The sequence below is a fragment of the Phaenicophaeus curvirostris genome, chromosome 1 (genome assembly GCF_032191515.1).
Source record: "Phaenicophaeus curvirostris isolate KB17595 chromosome 1, BPBGC_Pcur_1.0, whole genome shotgun sequence".
Classification (NCBI taxonomy): Eukaryota; Metazoa; Chordata; class Aves; order Cuculiformes; family Cuculidae; genus Phaenicophaeus; species Phaenicophaeus curvirostris.
Genome location: NC_091392.1, coordinates 111,020,521 through 111,043,044, shown reverse-complemented (window position 1 = coordinate 111,043,044; position 22,524 = coordinate 111,020,521). Strand labels below are relative to the sequence as shown.

General features: G+C 37.9%; 1 protein-coding gene across 3 annotated transcripts in view; it reads right to left on the bottom strand.

The window, feature by feature from the left end:
• Window positions 1-22,150, bottom strand: part of MAP3K7CL (MAP3K7 C-terminal like) — a 30,795-nt gene extending 8,645 nt beyond the window's left edge. Inside the window, exons 1-6 of one of the 3 annotated variants that reach the window (XM_069870867.1) lie at window positions 21,565-22,150; window positions 19,281-19,420; window positions 19,018-19,078; window positions 18,658-18,766; window positions 9,564-9,625; window positions 20-135 (exon numbers count right to left, since the gene is read on the bottom strand). In XM_069870867.1, coding sequence (XP_069726968.1) covers window positions 20-135; window positions 9,564-9,625; window positions 18,658-18,766; window positions 19,018-19,035 — 305 coding nt within the window. In that variant the 5' untranslated portion in view covers window positions 19,036-19,078; window positions 19,281-19,420; window positions 21,565-22,150. The remainder of the gene's footprint in view (window positions 1-19; window positions 136-9,563; window positions 9,626-18,657; window positions 18,767-19,017; window positions 19,079-19,280; window positions 19,421-21,564) is intronic. The other 2 variants (XM_069870874.1, XM_069870878.1) reach the window with 2 other exon arrangements.
• Between the last annotated feature and the right edge of the window lie 374 nt (window positions 22,151-22,524).

The window sequence follows — 22,524 nt, the reverse complement described above, 5'->3', positions numbered from 1 at the left end:
AAGACTACAAATTACTCACTTTCTTTCTTCCAGCAGAGCAATTTCTTTCTTGACCTCATGGTACTCTTCTGCTATTTTGCAGTGCTGTTTGTACACCTGCATAGATTCCTTAGAGTCATGACAAGGAGGCAGTGGCTTTAAGAAGAGAAGAAGAAAATATATATATTTACTGATTTTGAATGAAATATTAGGAAAAATGTATTTTGAAAGATACAGTATTGATCTTAATTCCTGTGAGAATGCTTAAAGAATATTTTTTTCACCCTAATTGCAGGATATGGCCAAATGTTCCTAGTGATGGCCTTTCACAGAATAAAAACTACTTCGCTGCATGAGAATATGTATAAACCTACAAACCTTGTAAGGATTTTCAAGACTCTCCTTGTAAACTTTGCAAAGTATCTCTTAATATTGTTCAAAGAAAGATTTCTCCCTTACCTCCCTCTTTTTCAGTTACAGTGATACAAGAATGCTCAAGCTCATGCATTGCTCAGACCCAAAAAATATAAGAGTGTGTTTTTACTGTAGAAACTGCAGCACTAAACGTAAGGGTAATTTGAGTGCAAACCATCTCTTACTCTCCAGTTGTGCAAGATGAGAAGAAAAGATACGGAAGGCAACTGACTAAATGCTCTTTTTTGTTCATAAATGCAATGCTTCTTCCAGCTCCCTACTACTTGGGACAAATTCACAAATTGGGACACCGGGGCTGATTCTGCTGGACTCAACAGGAGTTTTACTGCCAACTGCAGCCAAGGTTTCATGATGGGTTTTATCCCAACAATGTCTCAAGCTGTAAGTAGTTGGTTCAAGATCGTACTCGGTTTCTCTGCATCTCTACTTGTTGTAGAAGAAGGATATATACTTAGCTAGCAGAAATGCTATAAGAAATAAATTAGGTACATTTGCAAAGTATTTTAGATTTTCATGAGGGGTGCAGGGGAGATGATTGGAAGTGGAAAGATGACAGCAATAAAAAAAGCCCCAAAATCAGATAAAAAACTGTACTGAAGGCAACAGCACTATATCTCCTAACCTAAGTACCAATGTTATTGCAGGAAGATTTTTATTTATTTCCAATGCACACTGGAGGCAATAAATATGGTGAATAAAACCATGCTGTCCTGGACAATTCATATGAATTTCAACCAATGTCTTGAAAATACAATTTGGTTAAATGTCAATGTTTTTTTTTCCTTAAAATAAATGTAACTTAATTCAAGCTTCAGGCCTGACTGTCACATTTTGGCTATAATACTTTCAGGAAGTGTAGTATTTTTAAGTTATTAGCCATGAATCAATTGACTGTAAATGAACTTCAAATAGCACACTTGAGCCACCTGTTCGAAGCAAAAGGAAGCACTTAAAATACTTCATTTACTGTCCAGTTAAAGATCACCCAATTACCTTTGATAATATAAGTAGATTACTTTTTATTTTTTGTTGTCCTGCTTTGACTCTTCTCTAGTATAATATTCCTACACTGACATCATTAGGAAAATAAAAGCATGAGACTTCAAACTTTTACTATTTAAGATCTTGTAAACCAATTTTTTTTAGTTAAACTGGAAATTTAAATGTTAGTAAACAGTTTCAGAGACAATGATTAAAAATATTTTTATCCAGCAGGCACAGTAAGTTGGCTTCAGATGTACCCCAATGTAGTGATGTAAGTGATGTATGGATCTTACAAATATTTGTAGATAGTACATGCCTCCTCACTCAAATTATAAAACAGAAACTCATTTTCTGTGTTCTAAATATAAAAAATGCTCTGGCAGAATTATTTCATAGCACATTGTTTTATTTTCTCTGCACTTAGAGAATTTGGGACCCCAGGGGAAGGGCAATCCCTTACTTGATGAATCTGGTTCCTAGAAAAAGGCTTTTAATTGCATTTCAATGTGGATGAGCAATAGTACCATTCATATAGCCACCCAAATAATAAGTATAAATTTAACAAGACAGAATATAGAAGTTTCAGTGCTCTAGTCCAAGAATGCAAGGGTGAGCCAAAGTAGCATCTCTGGTATCTACCAGAGATCAGCAAAACCCAAATGCGTCACAATAAAACAATTTTCAACAGTATCCATGGGGAAAGTCCCCAAACAGCAACACTTCAAAAGAAAAAACCAAACAACCAACCTTGTTTGTGCTTCCAACTTAGTTTCCACAAGTCTAGCTGGTTTAAACCAGCTTAAAAAGTAAAGCAGCATTCAATATCTATATTCCAGCTTCCCACTCAAAAGATATATATAGTGAGCTAAAAATTATCTCGTCATGCTGAGACTTAGTATCTAATTCCCACTTAGAACCAGTTGCTGACTTTCAAGCTCCTTCCTATCATTGTTTCCTTTTCAGTGTCATTTTTTCATACATTGATATTTTATCACTCAAAATAAACTGACAACAAAAGATGCAAGCAATTTACTAATATTCAGTTCATAGAATTCTTTGCTATCGTTTCTGATGCTATTAAGCACTACAACAAGAACTTTTTAAAATTTTAAGTTTATTTTAACTTCAAAAGTAAATTTGATTGTTTTTAAATGACTAGATGCCTGGACATTTAGGTTTGCTCTTCTGTAATTTTGTAATTTCTAAGGAAGGTTTTGAAGATAGTACCTACAGTGTCCATGAGTAATTTCTGGCCAGTAGGACATGAAACAGGCTTATGCATTCATTATTTAACAAACACCTTTACTGCAATCACAAGAAAAAATGGAGGTACACAAGTCTTGTCATTTCTTTGCTGCCCACCAGAAAATGTAAGCCAACACAAAACCACAGAGAAATTATTTTACCCATGTCTAACAACCTACTTTTTTGACATAAACAAGACTGGAAAGTATTAGTGATACATCTCTTCCCATCAAGAGAAGCATTTTCAGAAGATGTCAGGGCAAACTATCAAAAAACAAATGCAAAAACAGAGGAAAAACTTGCTTGTTCCAAAGAGACAACTCCAACTAGCCAGCAGATAGTTACAGTATTAACATATTTAGAGAGAAAAGAAATAATAAGAGAACAGTAACAGTTACCTGACTTGCCCATACTCATGTAAAATGGAAATGGGAAGAACCTACAAAATCAGCGAGTCCAGTCCCCTGTTGTTAGAGGCAAATCCTGCGGTTCACAAGCCTGCCCAGTTCCATCTTAGAAAAACTGAAGTCCCTGGCCTCAGTTGTAAGTCTGTCCCAGACCATCAGCAAGGATTAGAAATGTTTTTGTCATTTCCAGTTTGGATTTGCTGAAGACAGGTTTGTAGCCTTTTACTGTGCCAGCACTATCTTTCATTCAAAGAGTGGTTCATTGTCCTACCTCTTTTACCCCGAGATGTATTTCTAGAGGGCTCACATACACTTTCCAAGACATATGTCTTGGTAAAGCTACATTCTTCTAATCCACCTTAGATAAAATTTCAATTTAACCCAGCTTATTCAAGCAGCCTTTCTCTACTCCTCATTCCACATAGAATGACTGTGAATGCCTGTGGCCAGGCCAGAGGAAGTGTTGCAGATACTACCCTGATGGCATTCCCATGGCAGAGCAAAAGAAGTGGAATTCCCAGTAGAAAGAACTTTTAATCCATAAAGTCTCTATGCTATTTTTTTGGTAAGTTTATTAGTTTACCCAGGCAACTAATTATAACAAGTCTCAATGAAGTTCAGTTTGCAGTATGCTTTTTTTTCACTCAGAAGCCAACAACTATACTTTAATTTCTCCTTAGGACAGCCCGAACTTGTTACTTCCTGAAGTATCTCGCCCACCTATAAATTAATATATACAAAAGCATACCTGCTACATAAGCAAAAAATACCCCTGCCAAAGAAAGTTATATTTAATGGCAACAGTTGCTACTTTAATCCTGCTTATTTCAGGCTTCAGTGTCATCCACCCTCATTTGCCTGTGCTAGCAAAACATGCGCACACAACATCTTTGATTTTATTCACAAAGCTAGTACAAAAGCTACAGCTTTCAGTGATGCCAGTGGTCTATCCTAATGTGCCCAGTTTCCAACAAGGTCTGGTTTTTCCATGCATTTTGTTGAGTAAGTCGCTGTGATGTTGACAAACTGTCTACAGAACCCAGCAAGCAGACATTAAGAGATCCTAGGTTATTCTGTAACTCCACATGTGTGTGTACATCTTTACAAGACATACGCACTCTTCATTTAGATATGAATGATGTTGGAAGATGATATACAAAGGTAGTTCATAAGGAAATAAAAAGAGCCTGAGTGGTTTTGCCTGTTTGTTAAAACAGTTTGAAGGAGCTGTTCTAATTAAAGTCTTTGCTGGGGGAAACAAAGGTACACCTTGCAGTAATTATTTTACTTCACTCACATGAAAAAGTGTGTTTTGCTTTTCTATATGAATATCAGCATTCCATATCCACAAAAGTTGTATCTCTGATAGTGTCGCCCAAGTATTCAAAAACTTTAAAACAATTTTTTTTTTAATTTATCTTTGTTTGTTTCCAATTACTTTTTGGTTTTACTGTGAAAAAAAATAATCAAACCTTTCTCCTGAAAAGGTTGAAGTTTAAGGAAAAAATTGTATGATACAGTTTTTCCAGCTGAGCACGTGGACTCATTTAGAAGGCAGTCTTTAGCACTGTTTTAATTAAAGAGTTAGGTCTCACATTCTGTAAATTTTGTAATTTTCAGCTAAACTGTTCTGAAAAACTAGAAAGTTCAGTGCCAATATTTTGCACATCGCCCACGTTCATTGTATGGCCTTTCAGGAGGGAAGAAACAACATTATTCCAAGCAAAACTGATAGCTGCACATTGCAGCTACTGTCTATTGTGCAACTGGAACTCCTCAACCAGTTTTAGATATCTAGTATGGATATACCTAGTCTAGCCTAGTTTTACTATCAAAGTAAGCAGTTCTTTTTCCTCCAAACAATTAAAATCAACTAGATGCAGGCAATTAAGAGTTTTGCTTGCCTTTTCTGAGAGATTTTCTATTCTTTTCTTAACCTAGTATGATGCTCTGACTTTGTGAGCATCCATGCCTTACATAACCTAAGATCATAGTTATCACAGCAGCATTACCGGAGACTTATCAGGTTCATAGGCAATCAAATACCATGGTACTCAAGGAATTATCTTGGAATTTAATACACCTTAAAAAAAAACAGTGTACCCCTTAGAAACACAGTATACTTCTAAACTTCCTAAAATAATTCAGATGTGTCTAACAAGAGTCTTAGCAGTCAGTAGAAGCAATAGTTCCATTATTAAAGTTCTAGAGTAAAGAAGGTTTCTGCTAAATGCTCATATCACACTCAAACTGTCCCTTTCATGATGTTTTCATTGCACTGTTTGTATAGACATTTCCCACCAAAGCGTGAAAAACTACCCAGGCAGTTAACAAACTGATATTATAAATGATTGCGAGCCTTTTCTCTGTGGCAGCAATTTTACGGTTATCTAACTCCATTGATCTCAACATATTTGTAGCACAAAATATCACAAATGCCCCTCTCAAGCTTATGATTTCATGGGAAGAGATGATGAAGAATAACAGAACACCCTGTGCATCCATACGTGACTTGAACTTTCCCTCTTCAGGATCAAACTCCAGCTGGAACAAATACTTTGACAGAGAAGAGGGAGATGAACTGAGCAAGTCACAGGAAATACTGGGACAGGACAGACAGCACACAGGGCATAGTAACGCGGACACCTAACACTAGATACCTTCCTCTATATTCGGTGACCTAAACAACAAGGCCTTAGATGCTGATGTAGCTGCCTAAATATAGCAGGTAACCCGTAGTAAAGTGTCTGTCAGAGGGGCCACCACCCACTATGCAGCTAATCAAGGAAACACCTTCCAAGGATCAGTCCAACTTTTACACAAGGCAAAGGTTAGTGTTCCCAATAACAAACTGACAAATGCAACAAGCCTACCCTTGCTGCACTACCCGCTACGTGCTCACACAAGGGTGGGGGGAAATAACACTGAAGCCCAAATAAGCAAGTACTTCAGCCTCATTCAAAGTACGGCTCGTCAGTGGGAAGCAAATCATTGCCATTACTGCAAACAAAAAGAACTGAAAGCAAGAAGTTATTTAATCTGAGCTTTGCTTCACTGGTAGCATGTTCAGGAACGTCTTTGTGGTTTTCTTAATAATGAAGCTGCGAAAAAGACCAGGCTTTTCCTGCATGTAGCTTAAACTGCTCTATTCTTGTATCTAGGGATTTTGTATCTCGTTGACCATACACGTATTTTTATTTTGTTACATTTATAAAAAAAAAAAACAACAAATCCTTTGAGTTCAAGAACTGTTATTATATTCTTAAAAATTGCTTCTTGGAATTTCTTCCTTTCACAGCAATAGAAAAATGTAACATTCGAAAAGGTAACTGGAAAATACAACTCTTTTGGTCTGAACTGGGCTAGTAGATCAGAACACTAGCCTGGTCATTTTTATTCTTCAGAAAGAAGCTTGAACTTTCAACTAAGATTGTCCCCTAGTGATAGTACTTACGGAGAATTAGCTATCTGCAGTTAGTCTCCTAGAAATACCTTTTCTCCAGCTAATCCTATCTCTACCGCTGTGAAGTTGGAGCCGGTGCTTGGACAGCAGGGTTTATTACACTGCTGGGGAGGCTGTACTGACCTTTGCCCTGCCATCGGATACCAGTGCCCAGGGAGTAGGTATGATAGGATCATGGTAGGAAAAGTGGAAACGCTAGGTAATTCTGCTAAAACAGCCAAGTTGTCTGCCAGGGCCTAACATAGAAGGACAAGGGCTTGAAGCCCAAAACAGAGGTGCAAATTGCTTGGTACTCCGGCTGTGGTCTGCTGCCTGCATGCATGAAATTCTAAGGCTCTGATTTTCCAAGTCACTCAGTGGACTTACATAGCTTTCAAGCTGCTTTCAAAATCCAACATGAAGATCGTCTGATTTTACTTCTTTTGGTTTGGTTTGTTTTTAAAACAGGTTTCAGAATTTTCTTTTTTTTATGTTCGAAACCTGGAAAGTTATTCCTCTTTTATTTTTTTTTAAGAAGTTATTATTGCAGTTACTTACCCTGCATTTATAGTTTGCTTCTTTAAATAAAATGTGAATGCTTTTGACTGTATTTATGGCATGGTGATGAAAATCTTGCGGCTCTAGATGTGATATTTTTATTATGAAAATATGTACCAGCATTCTTACATATTCAAGCATTTCAAGCTGCTATGCCACAGTTGATTAAAGGGTTCGTTTACATGACGCTTCATGTGTGCTGCTTTCTACTAGCTAACTTTGGGATAGAGAAAAGCATGGATGGAATGCCAAGGGACACCACCATTCAGTACTTCTGCAAGTCCTCATGAAGCCCATGCTGTTGTAGTTTGCTTCTGTAATACAGGAGCTGCCTGTTTCAAGGCTGGTATGGTTACCTTAACATAAATTACAACCACGTGCTATATAGCGCTGACATGCCCGCAGCAGTTTGTATTATAGCAATTAAAAAAAAATAACTAATAAGAACATGTACACTAGATAAATTATAACTTTGTTACAGTTATTGCTTGCTGGAACTTTTCAAGCAGTAAAAACGTAATTACAATAAATAGTTAAAACTTTAAGCTGTGATCCAGACTGACAAAACCAAGGAAATTCAAGTTTTTATCATTAAGGGATGAAGCATTACCACTAATTTTATACTTTTGAGTGGCTGAGTCAGCCAGATAGTCCTCGTAAACTATCCTTCCAACTACCTCAATATTACTGAAAAATGTTTCTGAAGAATAATGAACACTATCTGAATCAAAGCCTTCGATTGTTTCTTATAATTTGTTATCATACTGAGACCACGAAAGTAAAGGAAGGTTCTCTTGGAAAAAAAATCAGCTACTTAACACACCAAGAGAATATACTTAATGGAATTGTTCTAGTGTATACTTCAAAAACTTTTAGTGAAGGGCTAGTATTTAAGCAGCAGACCTAAATGCTTTCAGAGGAGCAATTTCAGTCTATCAGGAAACTACACATTTAGAGTACATTGTATGTCCCAGAAATGGTCATAAAAGTCCTAATTAAAGAAAGAAATAAATCATCACTTGGCCTGTAAAGTACTTGCATCTAACACTAGTTTGTTTTTACATACCAACAGCAGTAATGATAATCATCCTTTGCTCTTTTAGAGCAGTCTTTACTCACTGATCTCAATGCTCTTTAACAAAAAATGTAAAAATTATTAACCTTATTTCAGAGATGAGCAGAGTGATGAAGCAACTCCTCCAGGATCATGCAATGTGTCACTGACAGAGTTGAAAAGAGAATGCAGGTTCTTTACTTTCAATTCAGTGTTTCAGCCACAAAACAATATTGTGTTTCTCAAATTGAATTCTTCTGAGGGAAAAAAAATCAGTTGTCCTTACCCCACTGGAAGATCAGTGGAATAAAGAGGCCAACATATAACTCTGTTCATTTCAGCCTCTATCTAAAATTGCTATTCATTCCTTTTTAATCTTTCTGAGTTATGCCTAAGGAACTTGCCCCTATTCTTGGGATTAGAGAGACAGAGCAAGAAGAGTCCCTGTCATCTTCCATTTCTTCCTCAGTCATCCTATTGATGAGAGCAGCAGGAGAGGAGTCAGTCCTTTAAGTCAGCAGCTCTCCAAGTGTTGTCTCACTAGTTGATGGGGACAGGAAGGATGACATCATTGGGCAACACAGTCTGCTAATGCCTTTCTCAATTTACACTCAGGAAACAACTGCCTTCATATCGAAATATCAGAGGAAGTCTAAATGCTCCTGGGAAACAGATGATCTGAAGTAGTTTACAAAAGTCAACAAATACTCCAGGACTGCCACAGAGGAAAAGGAAATAATCCCTGGACACAGAACTGGCTCTATGCGTGGTGAACCACGGAGTTACTATCAACTGCTACCTGACTGTTCAGTATATCAGAGCTCCATTGTGCTATGGTGACAGATCGAACCAGTCACAAATGGATTCACCACTTCTATCCCATGCCGTCTGCAGATACCTGCTAGGGCAAACAGTAGGGTTGCTGGCTCCACAGCATGAAGCAGAGTAACTTTGAAGAGGTTCTCATCAAGCCTGATGGTGGCTTTAGTTACCAGAGGCTAGAGATAAGATGGTACTAGAAAATACACCTTTGCGTTCTCTTGGAATGCTTCAGAGAAGGCTCATCATACTGGTCTAAGCAGAGCCTGTGGGCATGAAAATATAATACTGACTCATTCATTCTCCCATCAAAACCACAAGAATCCTCTTCAGTACAGTGCAGCACTATGTGCTGTGTTACGCACAAGAATCGTAAAAAAAACCAACAAAACAAAACAGGTGTGGTTGTTAAAATAGTAATTTCCCTGAAATTGTATTAAAATGTCAAATCCATTTTTCTGCAGATCTTGAAAAGAAAATGTTTTGTTGTACAGAAATACAAAGTCTTATTAAATGCTAATAGGCTGGAAAAGTACCATTGGAAACTTTCACTTTAGTACAGCAACCAGAGGTTTTTTTATCATAACAAATCTAGTGAATGTGAAGTAGAAACGTAGTTAAAAAAAAAAAAAAGGTTTACCTGCAGCTGCTGATCTAGTTCTGGAAATGCCAAAGGGAAGGAGTTTTCAGAGGAAGCATCATCTAAAAGGTAAAAATGACGTTAAAAGTCAATGTTTCTCAAAAGGGGCATTTCAAATTATCTGTTTAACGTATTTTTACAGTGCATATATTCACAATGCCAGGATCCTACAAACACCTCTGCATCTACTTGTCTTTCTGCATTTGAGATAGCTTAATAGACTCCTTGAAAATAATAGTGGATTTCCAATAACAAAATGTTTAGAAGCTGGGAAGACAGAAAGCCTGTTTTGTATTGCAGTAATTAGGAAAAAAACCCAAAGCCAGTTAGAGTAGCAAAACATGATTAAAAAAATAATAAAAACAATAAATCCAAACAATATTTCTTCCTGACCTCTCCACTAGACTGCAAAGTAAAAAAACCTTCCAAGCACAGCATCCTTACCACCAAAGAATTCATTAATTGGATGAAGGGAAAGATACCTACCTCATCACAATTCAATGACTTATCAGGACTAACCCGAAAAAATAGAAAACTTTTCTCTCACTGCAAAAAGACAACAAGAATACACAGACCAGTCTGGCAGCCCTGGAACTATAAGACTGTTACTTATACAGACAAGATTAGGATGAGGAAGCATCACTGATTTCTCCAGACTGCAAAGAAATTTCTTTACTCTAACCTGTAGATAACAATCTTTACAGGCTAGCGTTAGTTCTTTCCTGACAACAAGCCAAACTGCTTTTTTATTTATTTATTTATAGTAGGAGCTTCCAGCAAAGGTGGAACAGACTGTGCCAGTTACGTCAGTGCTGCGATGTGGACACCTGCCCACTAGAAGCTGGACTGAGATCAGAAATATGAATCATACTTGGTAGCGTCACAGCCAGCCACTGCAATATTTCTCAGTGACTTTCACACTATCAGTTTTGCGTTGGATTGTGATGACTGTTTATGCATCTTACTACAGGTTATGGGAGGTGAAGAGAAGGTTAGTGTTAGCTAGCTTACAGAGTCAGTTATTTGTAATGTGTCAAAATAAAATAAGGATGACATAGGTTGGATCCTGCAAACTGCTCTGTGCTGGTAGACTTGTACACCACTTGTACACCACAACCAAGGCCAAATAAGATTAAAAGAACCAGGTATAAAGCAGGATTCTGAATATTCTTAAAGAGTATGGACTTGGATTTAAATTTTCTTTTTAAATATATATTGCCTCTTTATCCTGCCCTTGGTGGTCATACAGAAAAGTAGGTTAGTGGGAACAAGTAAAATAAGCCACTTTATCCTGTGAAGAATAAACATACTGGCTAATATACTGTCAGAGCCTTACTTTAATTAACGTTGCTAGAAGTGGGCAACTCTAGGAAATAATGCCAAGAGAAGAAATAAAGAAACACAGTGATATAGAGGGCAAAAGCTTGAACTTCTCAGGAAACAAAGTGAAGTTCTGTATTTTCAGTGGATAGTAGTCTTGCCAGTATTAACAAAAAATCATACTGCCTGCCCCCCAGCTTCATTTTTCACAGCATGCCCCAAACTTGTCTATTCTGGAAAATACTTAAAAAATAAAATAAAAATAAAATAAATTGCTTTAATTACATGGAATTGTATCATGTCAATATGCAAGTGTTTACCTTAAATTTGCTGTTGCTTTCTTGTACAATATTTAAAAATAGACTAATATTCTAAAAGAAGAAAGATGAATCATATGGCAAGGCTAAAAGGAAGGATGGAATAGGACTCAGTCTGACTAGGGGTACAGCTGCTCTACAAGTATTTGGCTGAATAGCTGTTGAATATTCTGACAGAGATATTGGACCTGAGTCGTGGATAGCAGTTAAGCTGCTATTTGTTTTGACAATTCCAGCAGTATAATCTTTGGTACCGTAGCTTTAAGTAGAGAACCTGAACAATTTTAACTTAAGAAAAACAAAGCAAAAGCAACCTCAATAACCTTACAGGAACATCAGCCAGTAGTTATTTTTATACTGCATCAGCAATTAATAAGAAAAGAAAATGAATACAGTGTCAGAATATTAGAAATTATATGGGACTATCTTCAGAAAAGAACCACTAAAAAAAAGTCTCGAAATACTTTAAAAAGGATGGAATAGAGAGAGAAATTACTATAGAGGAAATCCTTTCAATAAACAGATGTTCCCTGCTTATTTTTTGAACTCAAGTGACTGAGTCAATGGTACTAAAAATAGGACATATTGGTATCCTAACCATTATGGCATACCATAGTACATTTTATAATGGGCCTGCCCTAGCATCTATTGAACAGCTGCTAGGGTTTTTTTTAGTTATGCTAGTTTAAGACTTGTTTAGATCACCATCAGATGTGCAGAACATCATAATGAAAAGCTGGGGATTTCAGTGGCTTGACATTTTTCTGAGTTCCTAATTCTCCTAGGTCCCTCTGAAATTTTTATCTTAAGTATTTAGTTTACAAAAATTAACAGAAATTCTCACAGCTAACTGCAATCTTCTTTTCCACAAAAAAAGAACAACAAAAATCTTTCACCACAGCTTCCAGTGAAATAAATTACTGCATCAGGTCAGTGTGTTTTTCACTGTTGTCAAAGTAACAACCACAACAATAACAACAAAAATCACTTGGTAAAAACAAAACACGTTTAGATTTCACATAAGGAAAAAGCAAATGACAGTAGTCATTCACCTCCTATGACTTTTTGATGAAACTTTTCAGAAAGTCAAGAGGAGAGATATAAACTCTTGCATTCTCTTCCAAAAGAATCACTATTGCCCTTACAAGGATGAATACTGAGTGTTACAAAGGAGATCAGACTAAATCACATTGGCTTCTAGCCTCAAAAAGCTATGACTCTGAAAATCCGAAACCTGAAAATGTTTGAAATGTCAAATAAAATATTCTGAAGATCCAGACACTCCCATAACTATCTCCTTATCTGCCTTTTTCTCCATTAACTCCATTAACTAGACAATAGAATTCAGAAATGTTTCTTTTTCTCCTCTTCTCAATTATTATCAATATTTAATGAGTGCCTAGATCGTTGTAAGGAATCACTGATCTAATCAAAGACCCCCTTTACAATAAATCCAGTGTTTTTTCTGCACTGCAAACCGCTAAAAAAGACTAGGCTGATTGTTTACCAGACATAAACAGCATCACATCCCTGTGGTCACTGTGTTATCGCCCATTTCCCTGTCACTCAAATAGAAAAAGGATTTATAATTCAAGCTGGTTGTTGAAAATGTGTCACGATTCTAGTCAAAAGAAAACAAGATGAGAAAAAAACCCTATATGTGAATGTTACAGCCAGCCCAGCCAACTAAACAGCACTAACTTGTGATGTAAAAGAGTCGGATCAGGGATTTCATCACAGCCACTTAAGTTAAAGTATCTGTTGCATGATTTCTAAATGAGTAGCACTTCCTGGTTTCCCATAGACCCCCAAACAAATTTGGAAGGTTATATTTATTTTAAAGTGTGCTAAAGAAGTGTATTTTAATTACTAGGTGAACTCTCTGCACATACAGCTGATGTTTGTTGTTTGGGTTTTTTTTATTTAGCCAAAGAGTTGGTTCATGTTCATGGAACAGTTTGACTTTCATGTTTGTTTCATCAGGTTCATACGTTTGCTTTGCTTGCTGCTGAAAACTGTCATTACAACAGAGAGCATTTGAGGGAGGGTCTCCAGGGAAATCACCTCCTCCTTTTGATTTCCATTCAGTCAGGCTGAGGCAAAGCAGCCTTCTATGTCAGAGCCAGCTCTCTGACCTTTCCTACAGCAAAATCAACAACAGAACAAAAGAACATGCTCCTTAAGCACGCCGCCCGGCCAATGCACCTTCATGCTGAAGCGGTGTAGTGGCCGCCTTTGTGTAAGGACATCGAGGCTAAGCTGCTCAACTGTCCAGGTGAGCTCTTGTCTCTCTGCTGACAGCACCTACTAGTGCAAATGTGAGATGGACTTCTAATGTGTAGTACAGAGATCCACACAAGCCATCTGATTTAGAAAGCTGAGCTGTCTTAAGACTGAGCTTCCTCATACAAAGGCTTACTGCTTAGCAGTGACATTCTGGTGCATTCAGTGCCCTGATATATGCTAATGTTGCACATCTGAGAATGAATCATGCTTTCTGGAAAGCTTCACTTATTTAATCATGTTCTGGCCTTCTGGTCACCAGACCGCCATCATGTAGAAGAATGAGTGAAATCCCTCATGCTTTGCTGTCTGACTGACATAATGTCTGGTACAATGAAGCATAACAGCCCAGTCTTTTCCTACATGGCTGCTCCTTTTAGCTGAACTGTGGGCTATGGGCAATAGATAACGAATAAACACTTTAAGAACAACATCTGATTTAGAATCATAGAATCACAGAATCATAGAATCACCAGGCTGGAAGAGACCCACTGGATCATCGAGTCCAGCCATTCCTATCAAACACTAAACCATGCCCCTTAGCACCTCGTCCACCCGTGCCTTAAACACCTCCGGGGAAGGTGACTCAACCACCACCATGGGCAGTTTGTTCCAGTGCCCAATGACCCCTTCTGTGAAAAATTTTTTCCTAATGTCCAGCCTAAACCTCCCCTGGCAGAGCTTGAGGCCATTTCCTCTCATCCTGTCCCCTGTCACTTGGGAGAAGAGGCCAGCACCCTCCTCTCCACAACCTCCTTTCAGGTAGTTGTAGAGAGCAATGAGGTCTCCCCTCAGGCTCCTCTTCTCCAGGCTAAACAACCCCAGCTCTCTCAGTCACTCCTCATAAGGCCTGTTCTCCAGCCCCTTTATACTTGCAGTATAAACTTGCAAATTACAGTTTCTCTAGGATCTTCACAAAGAGAGACAGAAATAGAACATAAAAAAATTTAGATGTGTTGAAGGCACGTTAAGGTTACTAAATCAAGCACTCAAAATTTAGGAAATGCCAATCACAGCTCTGCTTCCTTGAGTAACTGAGTTATGATCCAGTCTCTAATTATACAATCAGGTACTATTTTTTTCGCCTAAATGAGTGGGCAAGTGTATTCAGATCTCTTCCTCCTAAATTAAAGAATTAAATTGGTAACACAAGTAGGTTGTTATCCTGTAAGCGGATCAGCCCTTACACAGGAAAAGTGCTCAAACTCAACTGCAAGCACTGCAACCTGCAGCAGGACAACACAGGCAAACTGTGTATCGGGGTCCGGTCTTGGCTCTAGGAGAGTGGTGAGATCCAGCAGCTCCAGCCCTGGTTACTGACAGATGAGCTTAGACTCATCAAATTCATCCTGGAAGGCTGCGTGGCTAAGTGACTGCAACTTGGCACTGCTGCATGAGGCTCCTGGGCTTCTATTCACGGCCCTGCCTGACGTGACCTTACACAACCTCGCAGTTACCTCACTTGTAAAATAGTGGGGAATGGTCATTGCTTGACCCAGGAATAGGCTATGAAGGCTTGCTCAACAATAAGAGTTGTGGACCTCCCCAAAATAGAAACAGCTCATAACAGAAGAGATAAGAGCAAGCTTCTCCTATTCCACATAACTTCACCTAAGCCTAAAGCATCCTCTGATGAATGCACAGCCACTATCCCTTTGAGGGGATCTCATCTAAGTTCAGGTCTAATTTCCCAAAGATCAGGCCACCTACGTGTAGGTTGGGCGTACTTCTAGGAAACTAGCTTTGTAAATTTTAACCATATGTTTTAGCAATTACCACTGATTTTCAACCAAGACATTCTGCTGGAAAGCCTCTGTTGCCATTACAACCAAAGTGAGCATGGAGTAGGGATTTGAAGGAACCAAAGGAACCGTTGCAAATAGTCTTGCATCATCAACTATAAGCGCAAAATGTTCTTCATGGTCACTAGGATAACAGAGGCATAAAGAGGAGTAAAATAAGTCATTTGCTATACTTGCAAAAACATTTCACTGTTCCACTGTCGGTTTCACTAGATTTAAGTTTTGCCTTTGTTAGCACTCTCTGGAAAAATTACTGATATCAGTAGTACACTAATTTAAAAAAAAAAAAAAAAAGAAATGAATAATTTTAAACCCAGTCATTTATTACCACATGTCACTAGCAGCACTTTTCAGCTAGACTCACACTTTTATTCTGGAGGGAAGTTTACCTATAAATCTTCCCTTAGAACTATTACATTAAACAAATCCACTAGTCTAAATTTAATAAAGTTCCTACTATAATCATTGTCTTTAATATGTTCAGTAAATAAGAGTTAGTGATATAAATTGGTATATAATGAATTTCCTTGGTTTAATTGAATCAATGTTGATAAACTGCGATGCACATTTCTATTTGGGAACACTTATTTAAATTTGGGAACACCAAATTAAGTTTAACTTGCATAATTTTTTAAGTTAAAACAGTACCCAAAGTCAAAATGGTGCAATATGATGTGCAGACACATGCTAGGAAACCTATATTTGATTCTAGCTTAGTGAACTTAAGTAAAAGAGCCAAACATAGATATCTATATATACAGGAATAAGAGATACACAATAAAATTTTCTTATATAGCACCTGCTGGTGGGCTGCTCCTGATAGTGTTAAGGAACTGATTACCCTACATTCACATTAAAAATACTGCACAAAGCTGGCGAGGATTTCAGTCACCAGGTGTTGACTGACAAATAATATAACACAATCAAATAATTTCTTGGACATTCAGGGCAACCCAGCTCTGGTCTTGCAGGTTAATTAACAAAAAGTAATCTCTTCTCATGAGTTGACTGCAGTTTCTCCATTTGCTGCTCCTCACACCCAGCGCTTGGTTACAATCCTAGCCAGTGAGATAATCACCACCCAGAAGAAACATTCCATTTCCCCTTTTTATATTTAGTTATGCTGCCAGTTCCTTGTAGTAAGCAGTTGTATAGGCCCTGGAGGGAGAATACAGATTTCTTGGTGAAATCTATCGCTGTGCTTTTCAAATGAGGTAAAATTTAAGGAAAAGCTTAAGTCAGACTGTTCCACTAACCACTTAGCCCTGGTGAAGAGGATTTTTGTATATACCCGAGCAGTACACAATGTCACCTGATGTTTTACTATCACAGTCACAACAGGTATCTCCTGTTTGAACTAGAAACAAATATCCTTGTCAAGGAGAAAAAAAGATTAAAGAAATATAAAAAAATAAGGAGACAAAAATAAAAGCCACATATGGAATATGTGGAGGTCTATCTGTTAACTGGCTTTGCAACTCATCTTAAGGAAAAAAAAAGAATATAAATACTTATTTGTACTTTCTTGATTAAGCTGTGGTTTCCTGGAAATGTTCAGATGTGATAAAATATTTTCCTTTGCTTTCTTAAAATATATCAAATATAATAATCATATTCAGGCTTACCACCAAGAGTAAGAGCAGAATTCTTGGGACATGGTAAAACAGCAAGCCAGTTTAGAGCTCCTGGTGGGACCCAAAGGGATGTGATGCATGGCACTCACTTTAATAGTTGTTATTTAGTTTTATCAGCACTTACAAAGATCCTGTATCGCATACTGCAGGAAAAATTGTATTTATACAATAAAGGACTCAAAACTATGGAAAAGTTTAATAAAATGTAGCAGAAAATTACTACCTTTCTGTAATTGAGTTTTTTTCTCTAAACATTAAGAGAGAGGCTGGAATAATTAGCAGTTTTGAAAAGTAAAAAATAAAATATGATGCAATGTTAAGGAAGCTATGCTTCCTGCCTTTCATGTCCTCCTCTTCCAAGCTATTCACAACCTTGTCATTTCCTATTGCCGTCTCTTGTCACAAACCACTCTACACTCTTTGATTTTCCCATGGTCTCATCTTTCCCTGACTTGCTTTCAGTGTCCGCATAAGCATTCTTTTTCCATAATTTGTAAGAGCAGTCCCCTTTCTTTTACATCTCTCTTCAAGACCTACCTTTGCCATAATTCCTGTAAGAAATTTGCTACATTACTGTAACTTAAGAGATGAGAATGATTCCTGATTACTTTCTGGAATAAAAATATAATTATTTTAATCTATGAAAAAGGACGTGTGCTTCTTTGTATTTTTTGCTCCAGTCTTTCAGTCTCACTCATCTTTGTGAACTCAAAGTTATGTGCACTAAGATATGAAGATGTTTGTTTTTAAATTCCCTAGCTTAGGGAATGAGATTCTATTTCAGGCTTGTATCTGCGAATTAATATTGCATAACAATTAGCTATGAACTATAATGCATAATCTAAAATATTTTTAAAATGAAAAAACTATTTGCACTGAGACTATTTACACAAGATTTGGGAAGAGGCCTCATACATTACCACACAATGCATACCATCTCATAAAGCACTCTTCAGCAGTGGGGTTCAGTTATTGTTATCGGAGATCTTTATATTTCTTGTCATAAACACACCTCAACACTCACTCCAGGCACACACCTTTAGCAACGCACAGCCAATATTTTTGGTGATGCTTCCAAGCTTTCAATTTACTTTATTTCGTCTGACTTTTACTGGTTGACAACAGCTCTCTAGACCTTAACAATATTTAAGGTGCAAGCTAATGTTTGTCTGTTCCAAAGGTCAAACGTTCCACGTCTGTGCATGGTATGTTCAGGGAAATTAATGCTCAATCAGCACCAGCAGAAAGGATCCATCAATGAAATTTCTGCTGCTTTCCCAGGGAACATGCCATGTGGGGTATCCGTTTCCTGAAACCTTTCACCAAGCTGGGCACATGCAACACTTTCCAACCTTCTTGCTGAAGGGAAAGTCTCTTCCTGGTCTAGCCTCATCCTCAGTACAAAATGTCCTTCTACTTTTCTTGTTTTAAGATTCCTTAAAATCAGACATACTGCATATGCGGGTAAATTTGAGAGTTAATAAGAGACCTTAGTATATTCCACAAATCACTGAAAGAAAGCTAAGATCTAAACTGTCAGTCTAGTGGTTTTAGTTTAATGAGGTTGTTAATGGAAACATAAAAAGTTACCAGACAGGAAAATTGACCACATGCTATCCCTCAGAAAAAAATCCACCTATAAGACTGGACTTCATTTGATATCGTAAACACTAGCAAGAACATGTAAAATTTAAAAGCAATTATTTTGTTGTGGTTTACTTCATAAATAAAACTGTACCTGGGGAGTCATTCAGGCTGAAGGCAATTCGAACTTGCTTATCAGCAGGTACCCTTGCGGTGCTGATCATGTGGGCACTTGAGTCAATGCTTTTACTTGATTGTTCCAGCTGCAATAATACAAACAATATATTTATTACAGAGCATGTGACACCATTCAACAAATGAGCTTTAATGCTTTTCATGCATTCATAGCTACCTTTCTCATTCTAGCTAAGCAACATTTAGAACCAAAGCCAAGGGAGCGCCATTTCACTTTTCCATTTAAAAACAATTTAAGTGAAATTCACTGCAGAGACTGCCCTTCTTTTGCTATTTACAGATTAGAAAGAATGGCAAAGGAAGCTTCCCCTCTCCTCACCTGCTTGCTCCCCGCCATTGCCCCTTCAGCAAGCCTTGACTCGTGGCAATGCTGCCTGGTTCTGAAGGTGAAGAAGGAAGAAGGGGTGGGGAGTTGAAAGTAACACGACCCCAAGCCTACCATGTGATTGGAAACGTGCACACAACTCCACATGCTGTCAATGAGGAGGCACCCATCCTCCTACCTTCCACCCATACTCCCCCAGTCAAACTGCGCTTGATAGTCACACACTTGATGGTCAGAAAGTTACTGGGTCTCCAAACCTTGGTGGTGATTCTTCAGTGGAACTCTGGGCAGGTGTAGGGGTCTGTCTGCATGGGTTTGACTCCCCGACTGAGACCTTATTCAGTCTTCGATCTTTCTTCTGAGACAACCAATTCCAAAATTTTACTGAGATGAAACCCTGTCCATTAAGAAAACTTCTAGTTCATTTCCAGCAGGGCACTAGTTGAGCAACAGAAGAATTAGCTAATACTGATCTATATTAGTACAATTAAAGCATCTCTGAACACTGAAAAGTTATACCCGGAGCTCTAGTATGTATGTTTAACCTTTTGAATGAACAGTTTAGGCTGAACTCTATTAAACAGCTGAATGCAAACTTAATCTCCTTGTATAACTAGCACAAAGCTGCTAAAATTCACAGATATTAATCTTCTGGTTAGCTTCGTGTGTGGAGAACATGAAGTCAGTGGGACTTAATGCACACAAGAGATCTGCCCATAAAGAAATTATTTTAGGACTGAAGACTATGCTATCCAGAGTGCATTGTTTCCATACCAACTATGTGGGCAATTGTAAGAGTAGCTTTTAAATTACTATAAAAACTCCTCAGTCAATTAGAACCCCTATTCTTTGGGAAGATAGAATAATAGTGCAAGTTGCACTACGTATCAGTAGACAACACAGCAGTTAGCTAATGAAAACAAAAGCTAATTTCCTAAGCCAATAGTCTTGCAGGTTTTCAGTAAAGTAGCCATTGTATTGCATGGAGATCCCAACAATTCATTCTAATTTACACTTAATCATTTGGTAGTCTCAGAAAGTCAGTAGAACAGAACAATATTTCAGGATTATCATCTTCCTGGGTGATGCACAAATAAATCAAACACTTCCCTGGCATCACTGCCTTGCTATCACTGGAAGAGTATAAAATTTGCATTTGGCCCATTAATTTCAGCATTTGGTTTTTATTTGCTTTTTCTGTCTTAATATTTAGCTAGCAGAGCGACACAGTTACTCAGTAGCAATGCTACACGGGAAATTGTTATTTGGAGTACATAGTCTTTTCTTAAAAAAACAACAAATAATCTAAAATCTTTACTTTGAATAGATCTTATTTGAAGCTGATCATGTCTCTTTCTACCAACACATGAAGAATATCAGGGATTGTTCTTTATTTCCCATTACTAATAATCAAGACACACAAAAGAACTGTTATAGACTGGGCAGAGACAAAGTAGGAGTAAACTCAGCTGCTGGAGTGTATGTTTCTGGAATCCCTAAAAGATCCTCAGAGTCAACTGAAATATTCTGGTTTGAAGTGTGTTGCATCAGACTAAATAGCTTCTACAATCTGAGCATTATCATTGTCTTTTTTTCCCCTCAGACCCTCACTTTATAAAAAACATCTGACACATCTCATTTTTTTTCAAAAACCACAGAAATACTCATCCAAAATTCTTTATTATGCTTCCTTTCCATACCTCCCAGTACAAGGCAAAGAGGGAAAAAAAAAAAAGAGAGAGATTTTAAGTTATAAGCACATCCTTGAAACAAGGCTGTTCATCATTCTGTCTTGGTGGTACATGTTCCCCTGACACCTGCTTACTATCTCAGGTGGTGTTCCACATAAGAGTATATTTAACATTTTACATCATAGCCAAAGAAATTAAAATGAGGCATTCTGCAAGGGGTTTTAAATTTGCAATGACAAAATTGCTAGGAGTAAATCTGCTGTCTTTTCCCAGTCACATACTCTGTGGTCTGTGATGTCTTTAAATTGCCTTATTTAACCACCTGCTGTCTGAGGGCAAAAATCAATTAAGTCTTCAATAAGCAACAGTGAGTTCTATCACAACACAAAAAGAGTGTTTTCATTTTATTCCAAACCACAAAAATAGGTCTCATCTTTATACACAGCAATTAGCCTTCTATCCACTTTTTTTAATATATTGCATTTATCCCTTCACTCCTTTTTGTGCAGAATCCTCAATGTCTTCATCACAAAAAACAATCAAAATGAACAGAGAGGCATGGAAGCAGCCTGTGTTCAAATGAGATGATACAGGAAACAGGCAGACCAACTGCCCCCAATTCCCCACCTGCTTTCTCCATGCATGGAGTACAATATCTCTGTGGACAGAGATGAGGGTGAGTGGGCAACCTGGAATTTAATAAGATTTAATGAGCAGCTCCCTTCTTTACAACAATTGCCTATAGAACTGGCTGCTGTTTCCCCATAAAAAAAAAAGCTGCAGCAGAAATCAGATTAAGTGCTGTTACAGCTCTATCAATTTAGTTCAGTTTTCACACCTGTTGCCTTACCTCACTTAGCAGAGTGTCTGCACTTGTATAATCCAGGGCCAGCCACTGCCTTGGCTTGTCGTTGCCTTTATGGAGTAAAGCTTCAATAAAAGAAAAGGCTGCACCTGCTGCATAGCAACAAACTGACAAGGTCTGAGAAGCTGAGACAGCTGTCAGGGCAACATGCCGCTACCTGCACTTCCCATAGGCTTCGCTGTCCCAAAAGATCACCCTTTTCCGCTTTTCTCCACAATTCTGCTTTTCCTTCCTCTCCTTGCCAGTGACGAGGGATTATGATGCTGTCATGCTTCAGGGAGGAAAAACTCCTTCTGTCACAGGCATTATTAAGCAGCAAACTGTGGCGAGCCCAAGATTTTTAATTCATTAGTCCTGGCAAACCTAAAATACAAACAGACTTGCTTCATAGGACAGGAATGTTTTCAGCATGACCCAATCAGTGTCTGTGTCTATTCCAGCAAACTGGCAAAGATAGCATGACTCCAGTCAGCAAAAATGTCTGCAGCTCCAATCAGCTCGGGCTGACACTGCCAACTTGGACTGGCTACAACTGAACTATCAAATGATAGCACCGACTATCAAAGCTAACAACAAGGGATGGGCTTGGCGTGTGAGGCTAGGTTCGTGTTGGCTTCGGTCAAGCCGGGCTTGTCTAATTGCAGGCGATAGCCCTGCACTTCTGAGGAGGCAACGGGCAAATTTGAGAATGTGTAAGCTATGAAAGCAAGTGTATTTATACATGAGCTGGTGATAGTAGCGATAGCTGAACCTGACTGAATCAGAGATTTGACTGAATTCAGAGGATTTTCTCATGTGATTTGAGGTAGTGGTTGTCAGTTTTGAAGCCACAGGCAAGCAGTTAATAGGGAAATCCTGTAGTATCACAAGAAAGAAGAATTTCTTCAACTAAAACCTATTTTCTGTAGCTGTGTCATTCACATATACTGCCTACGTGGCTTCTTT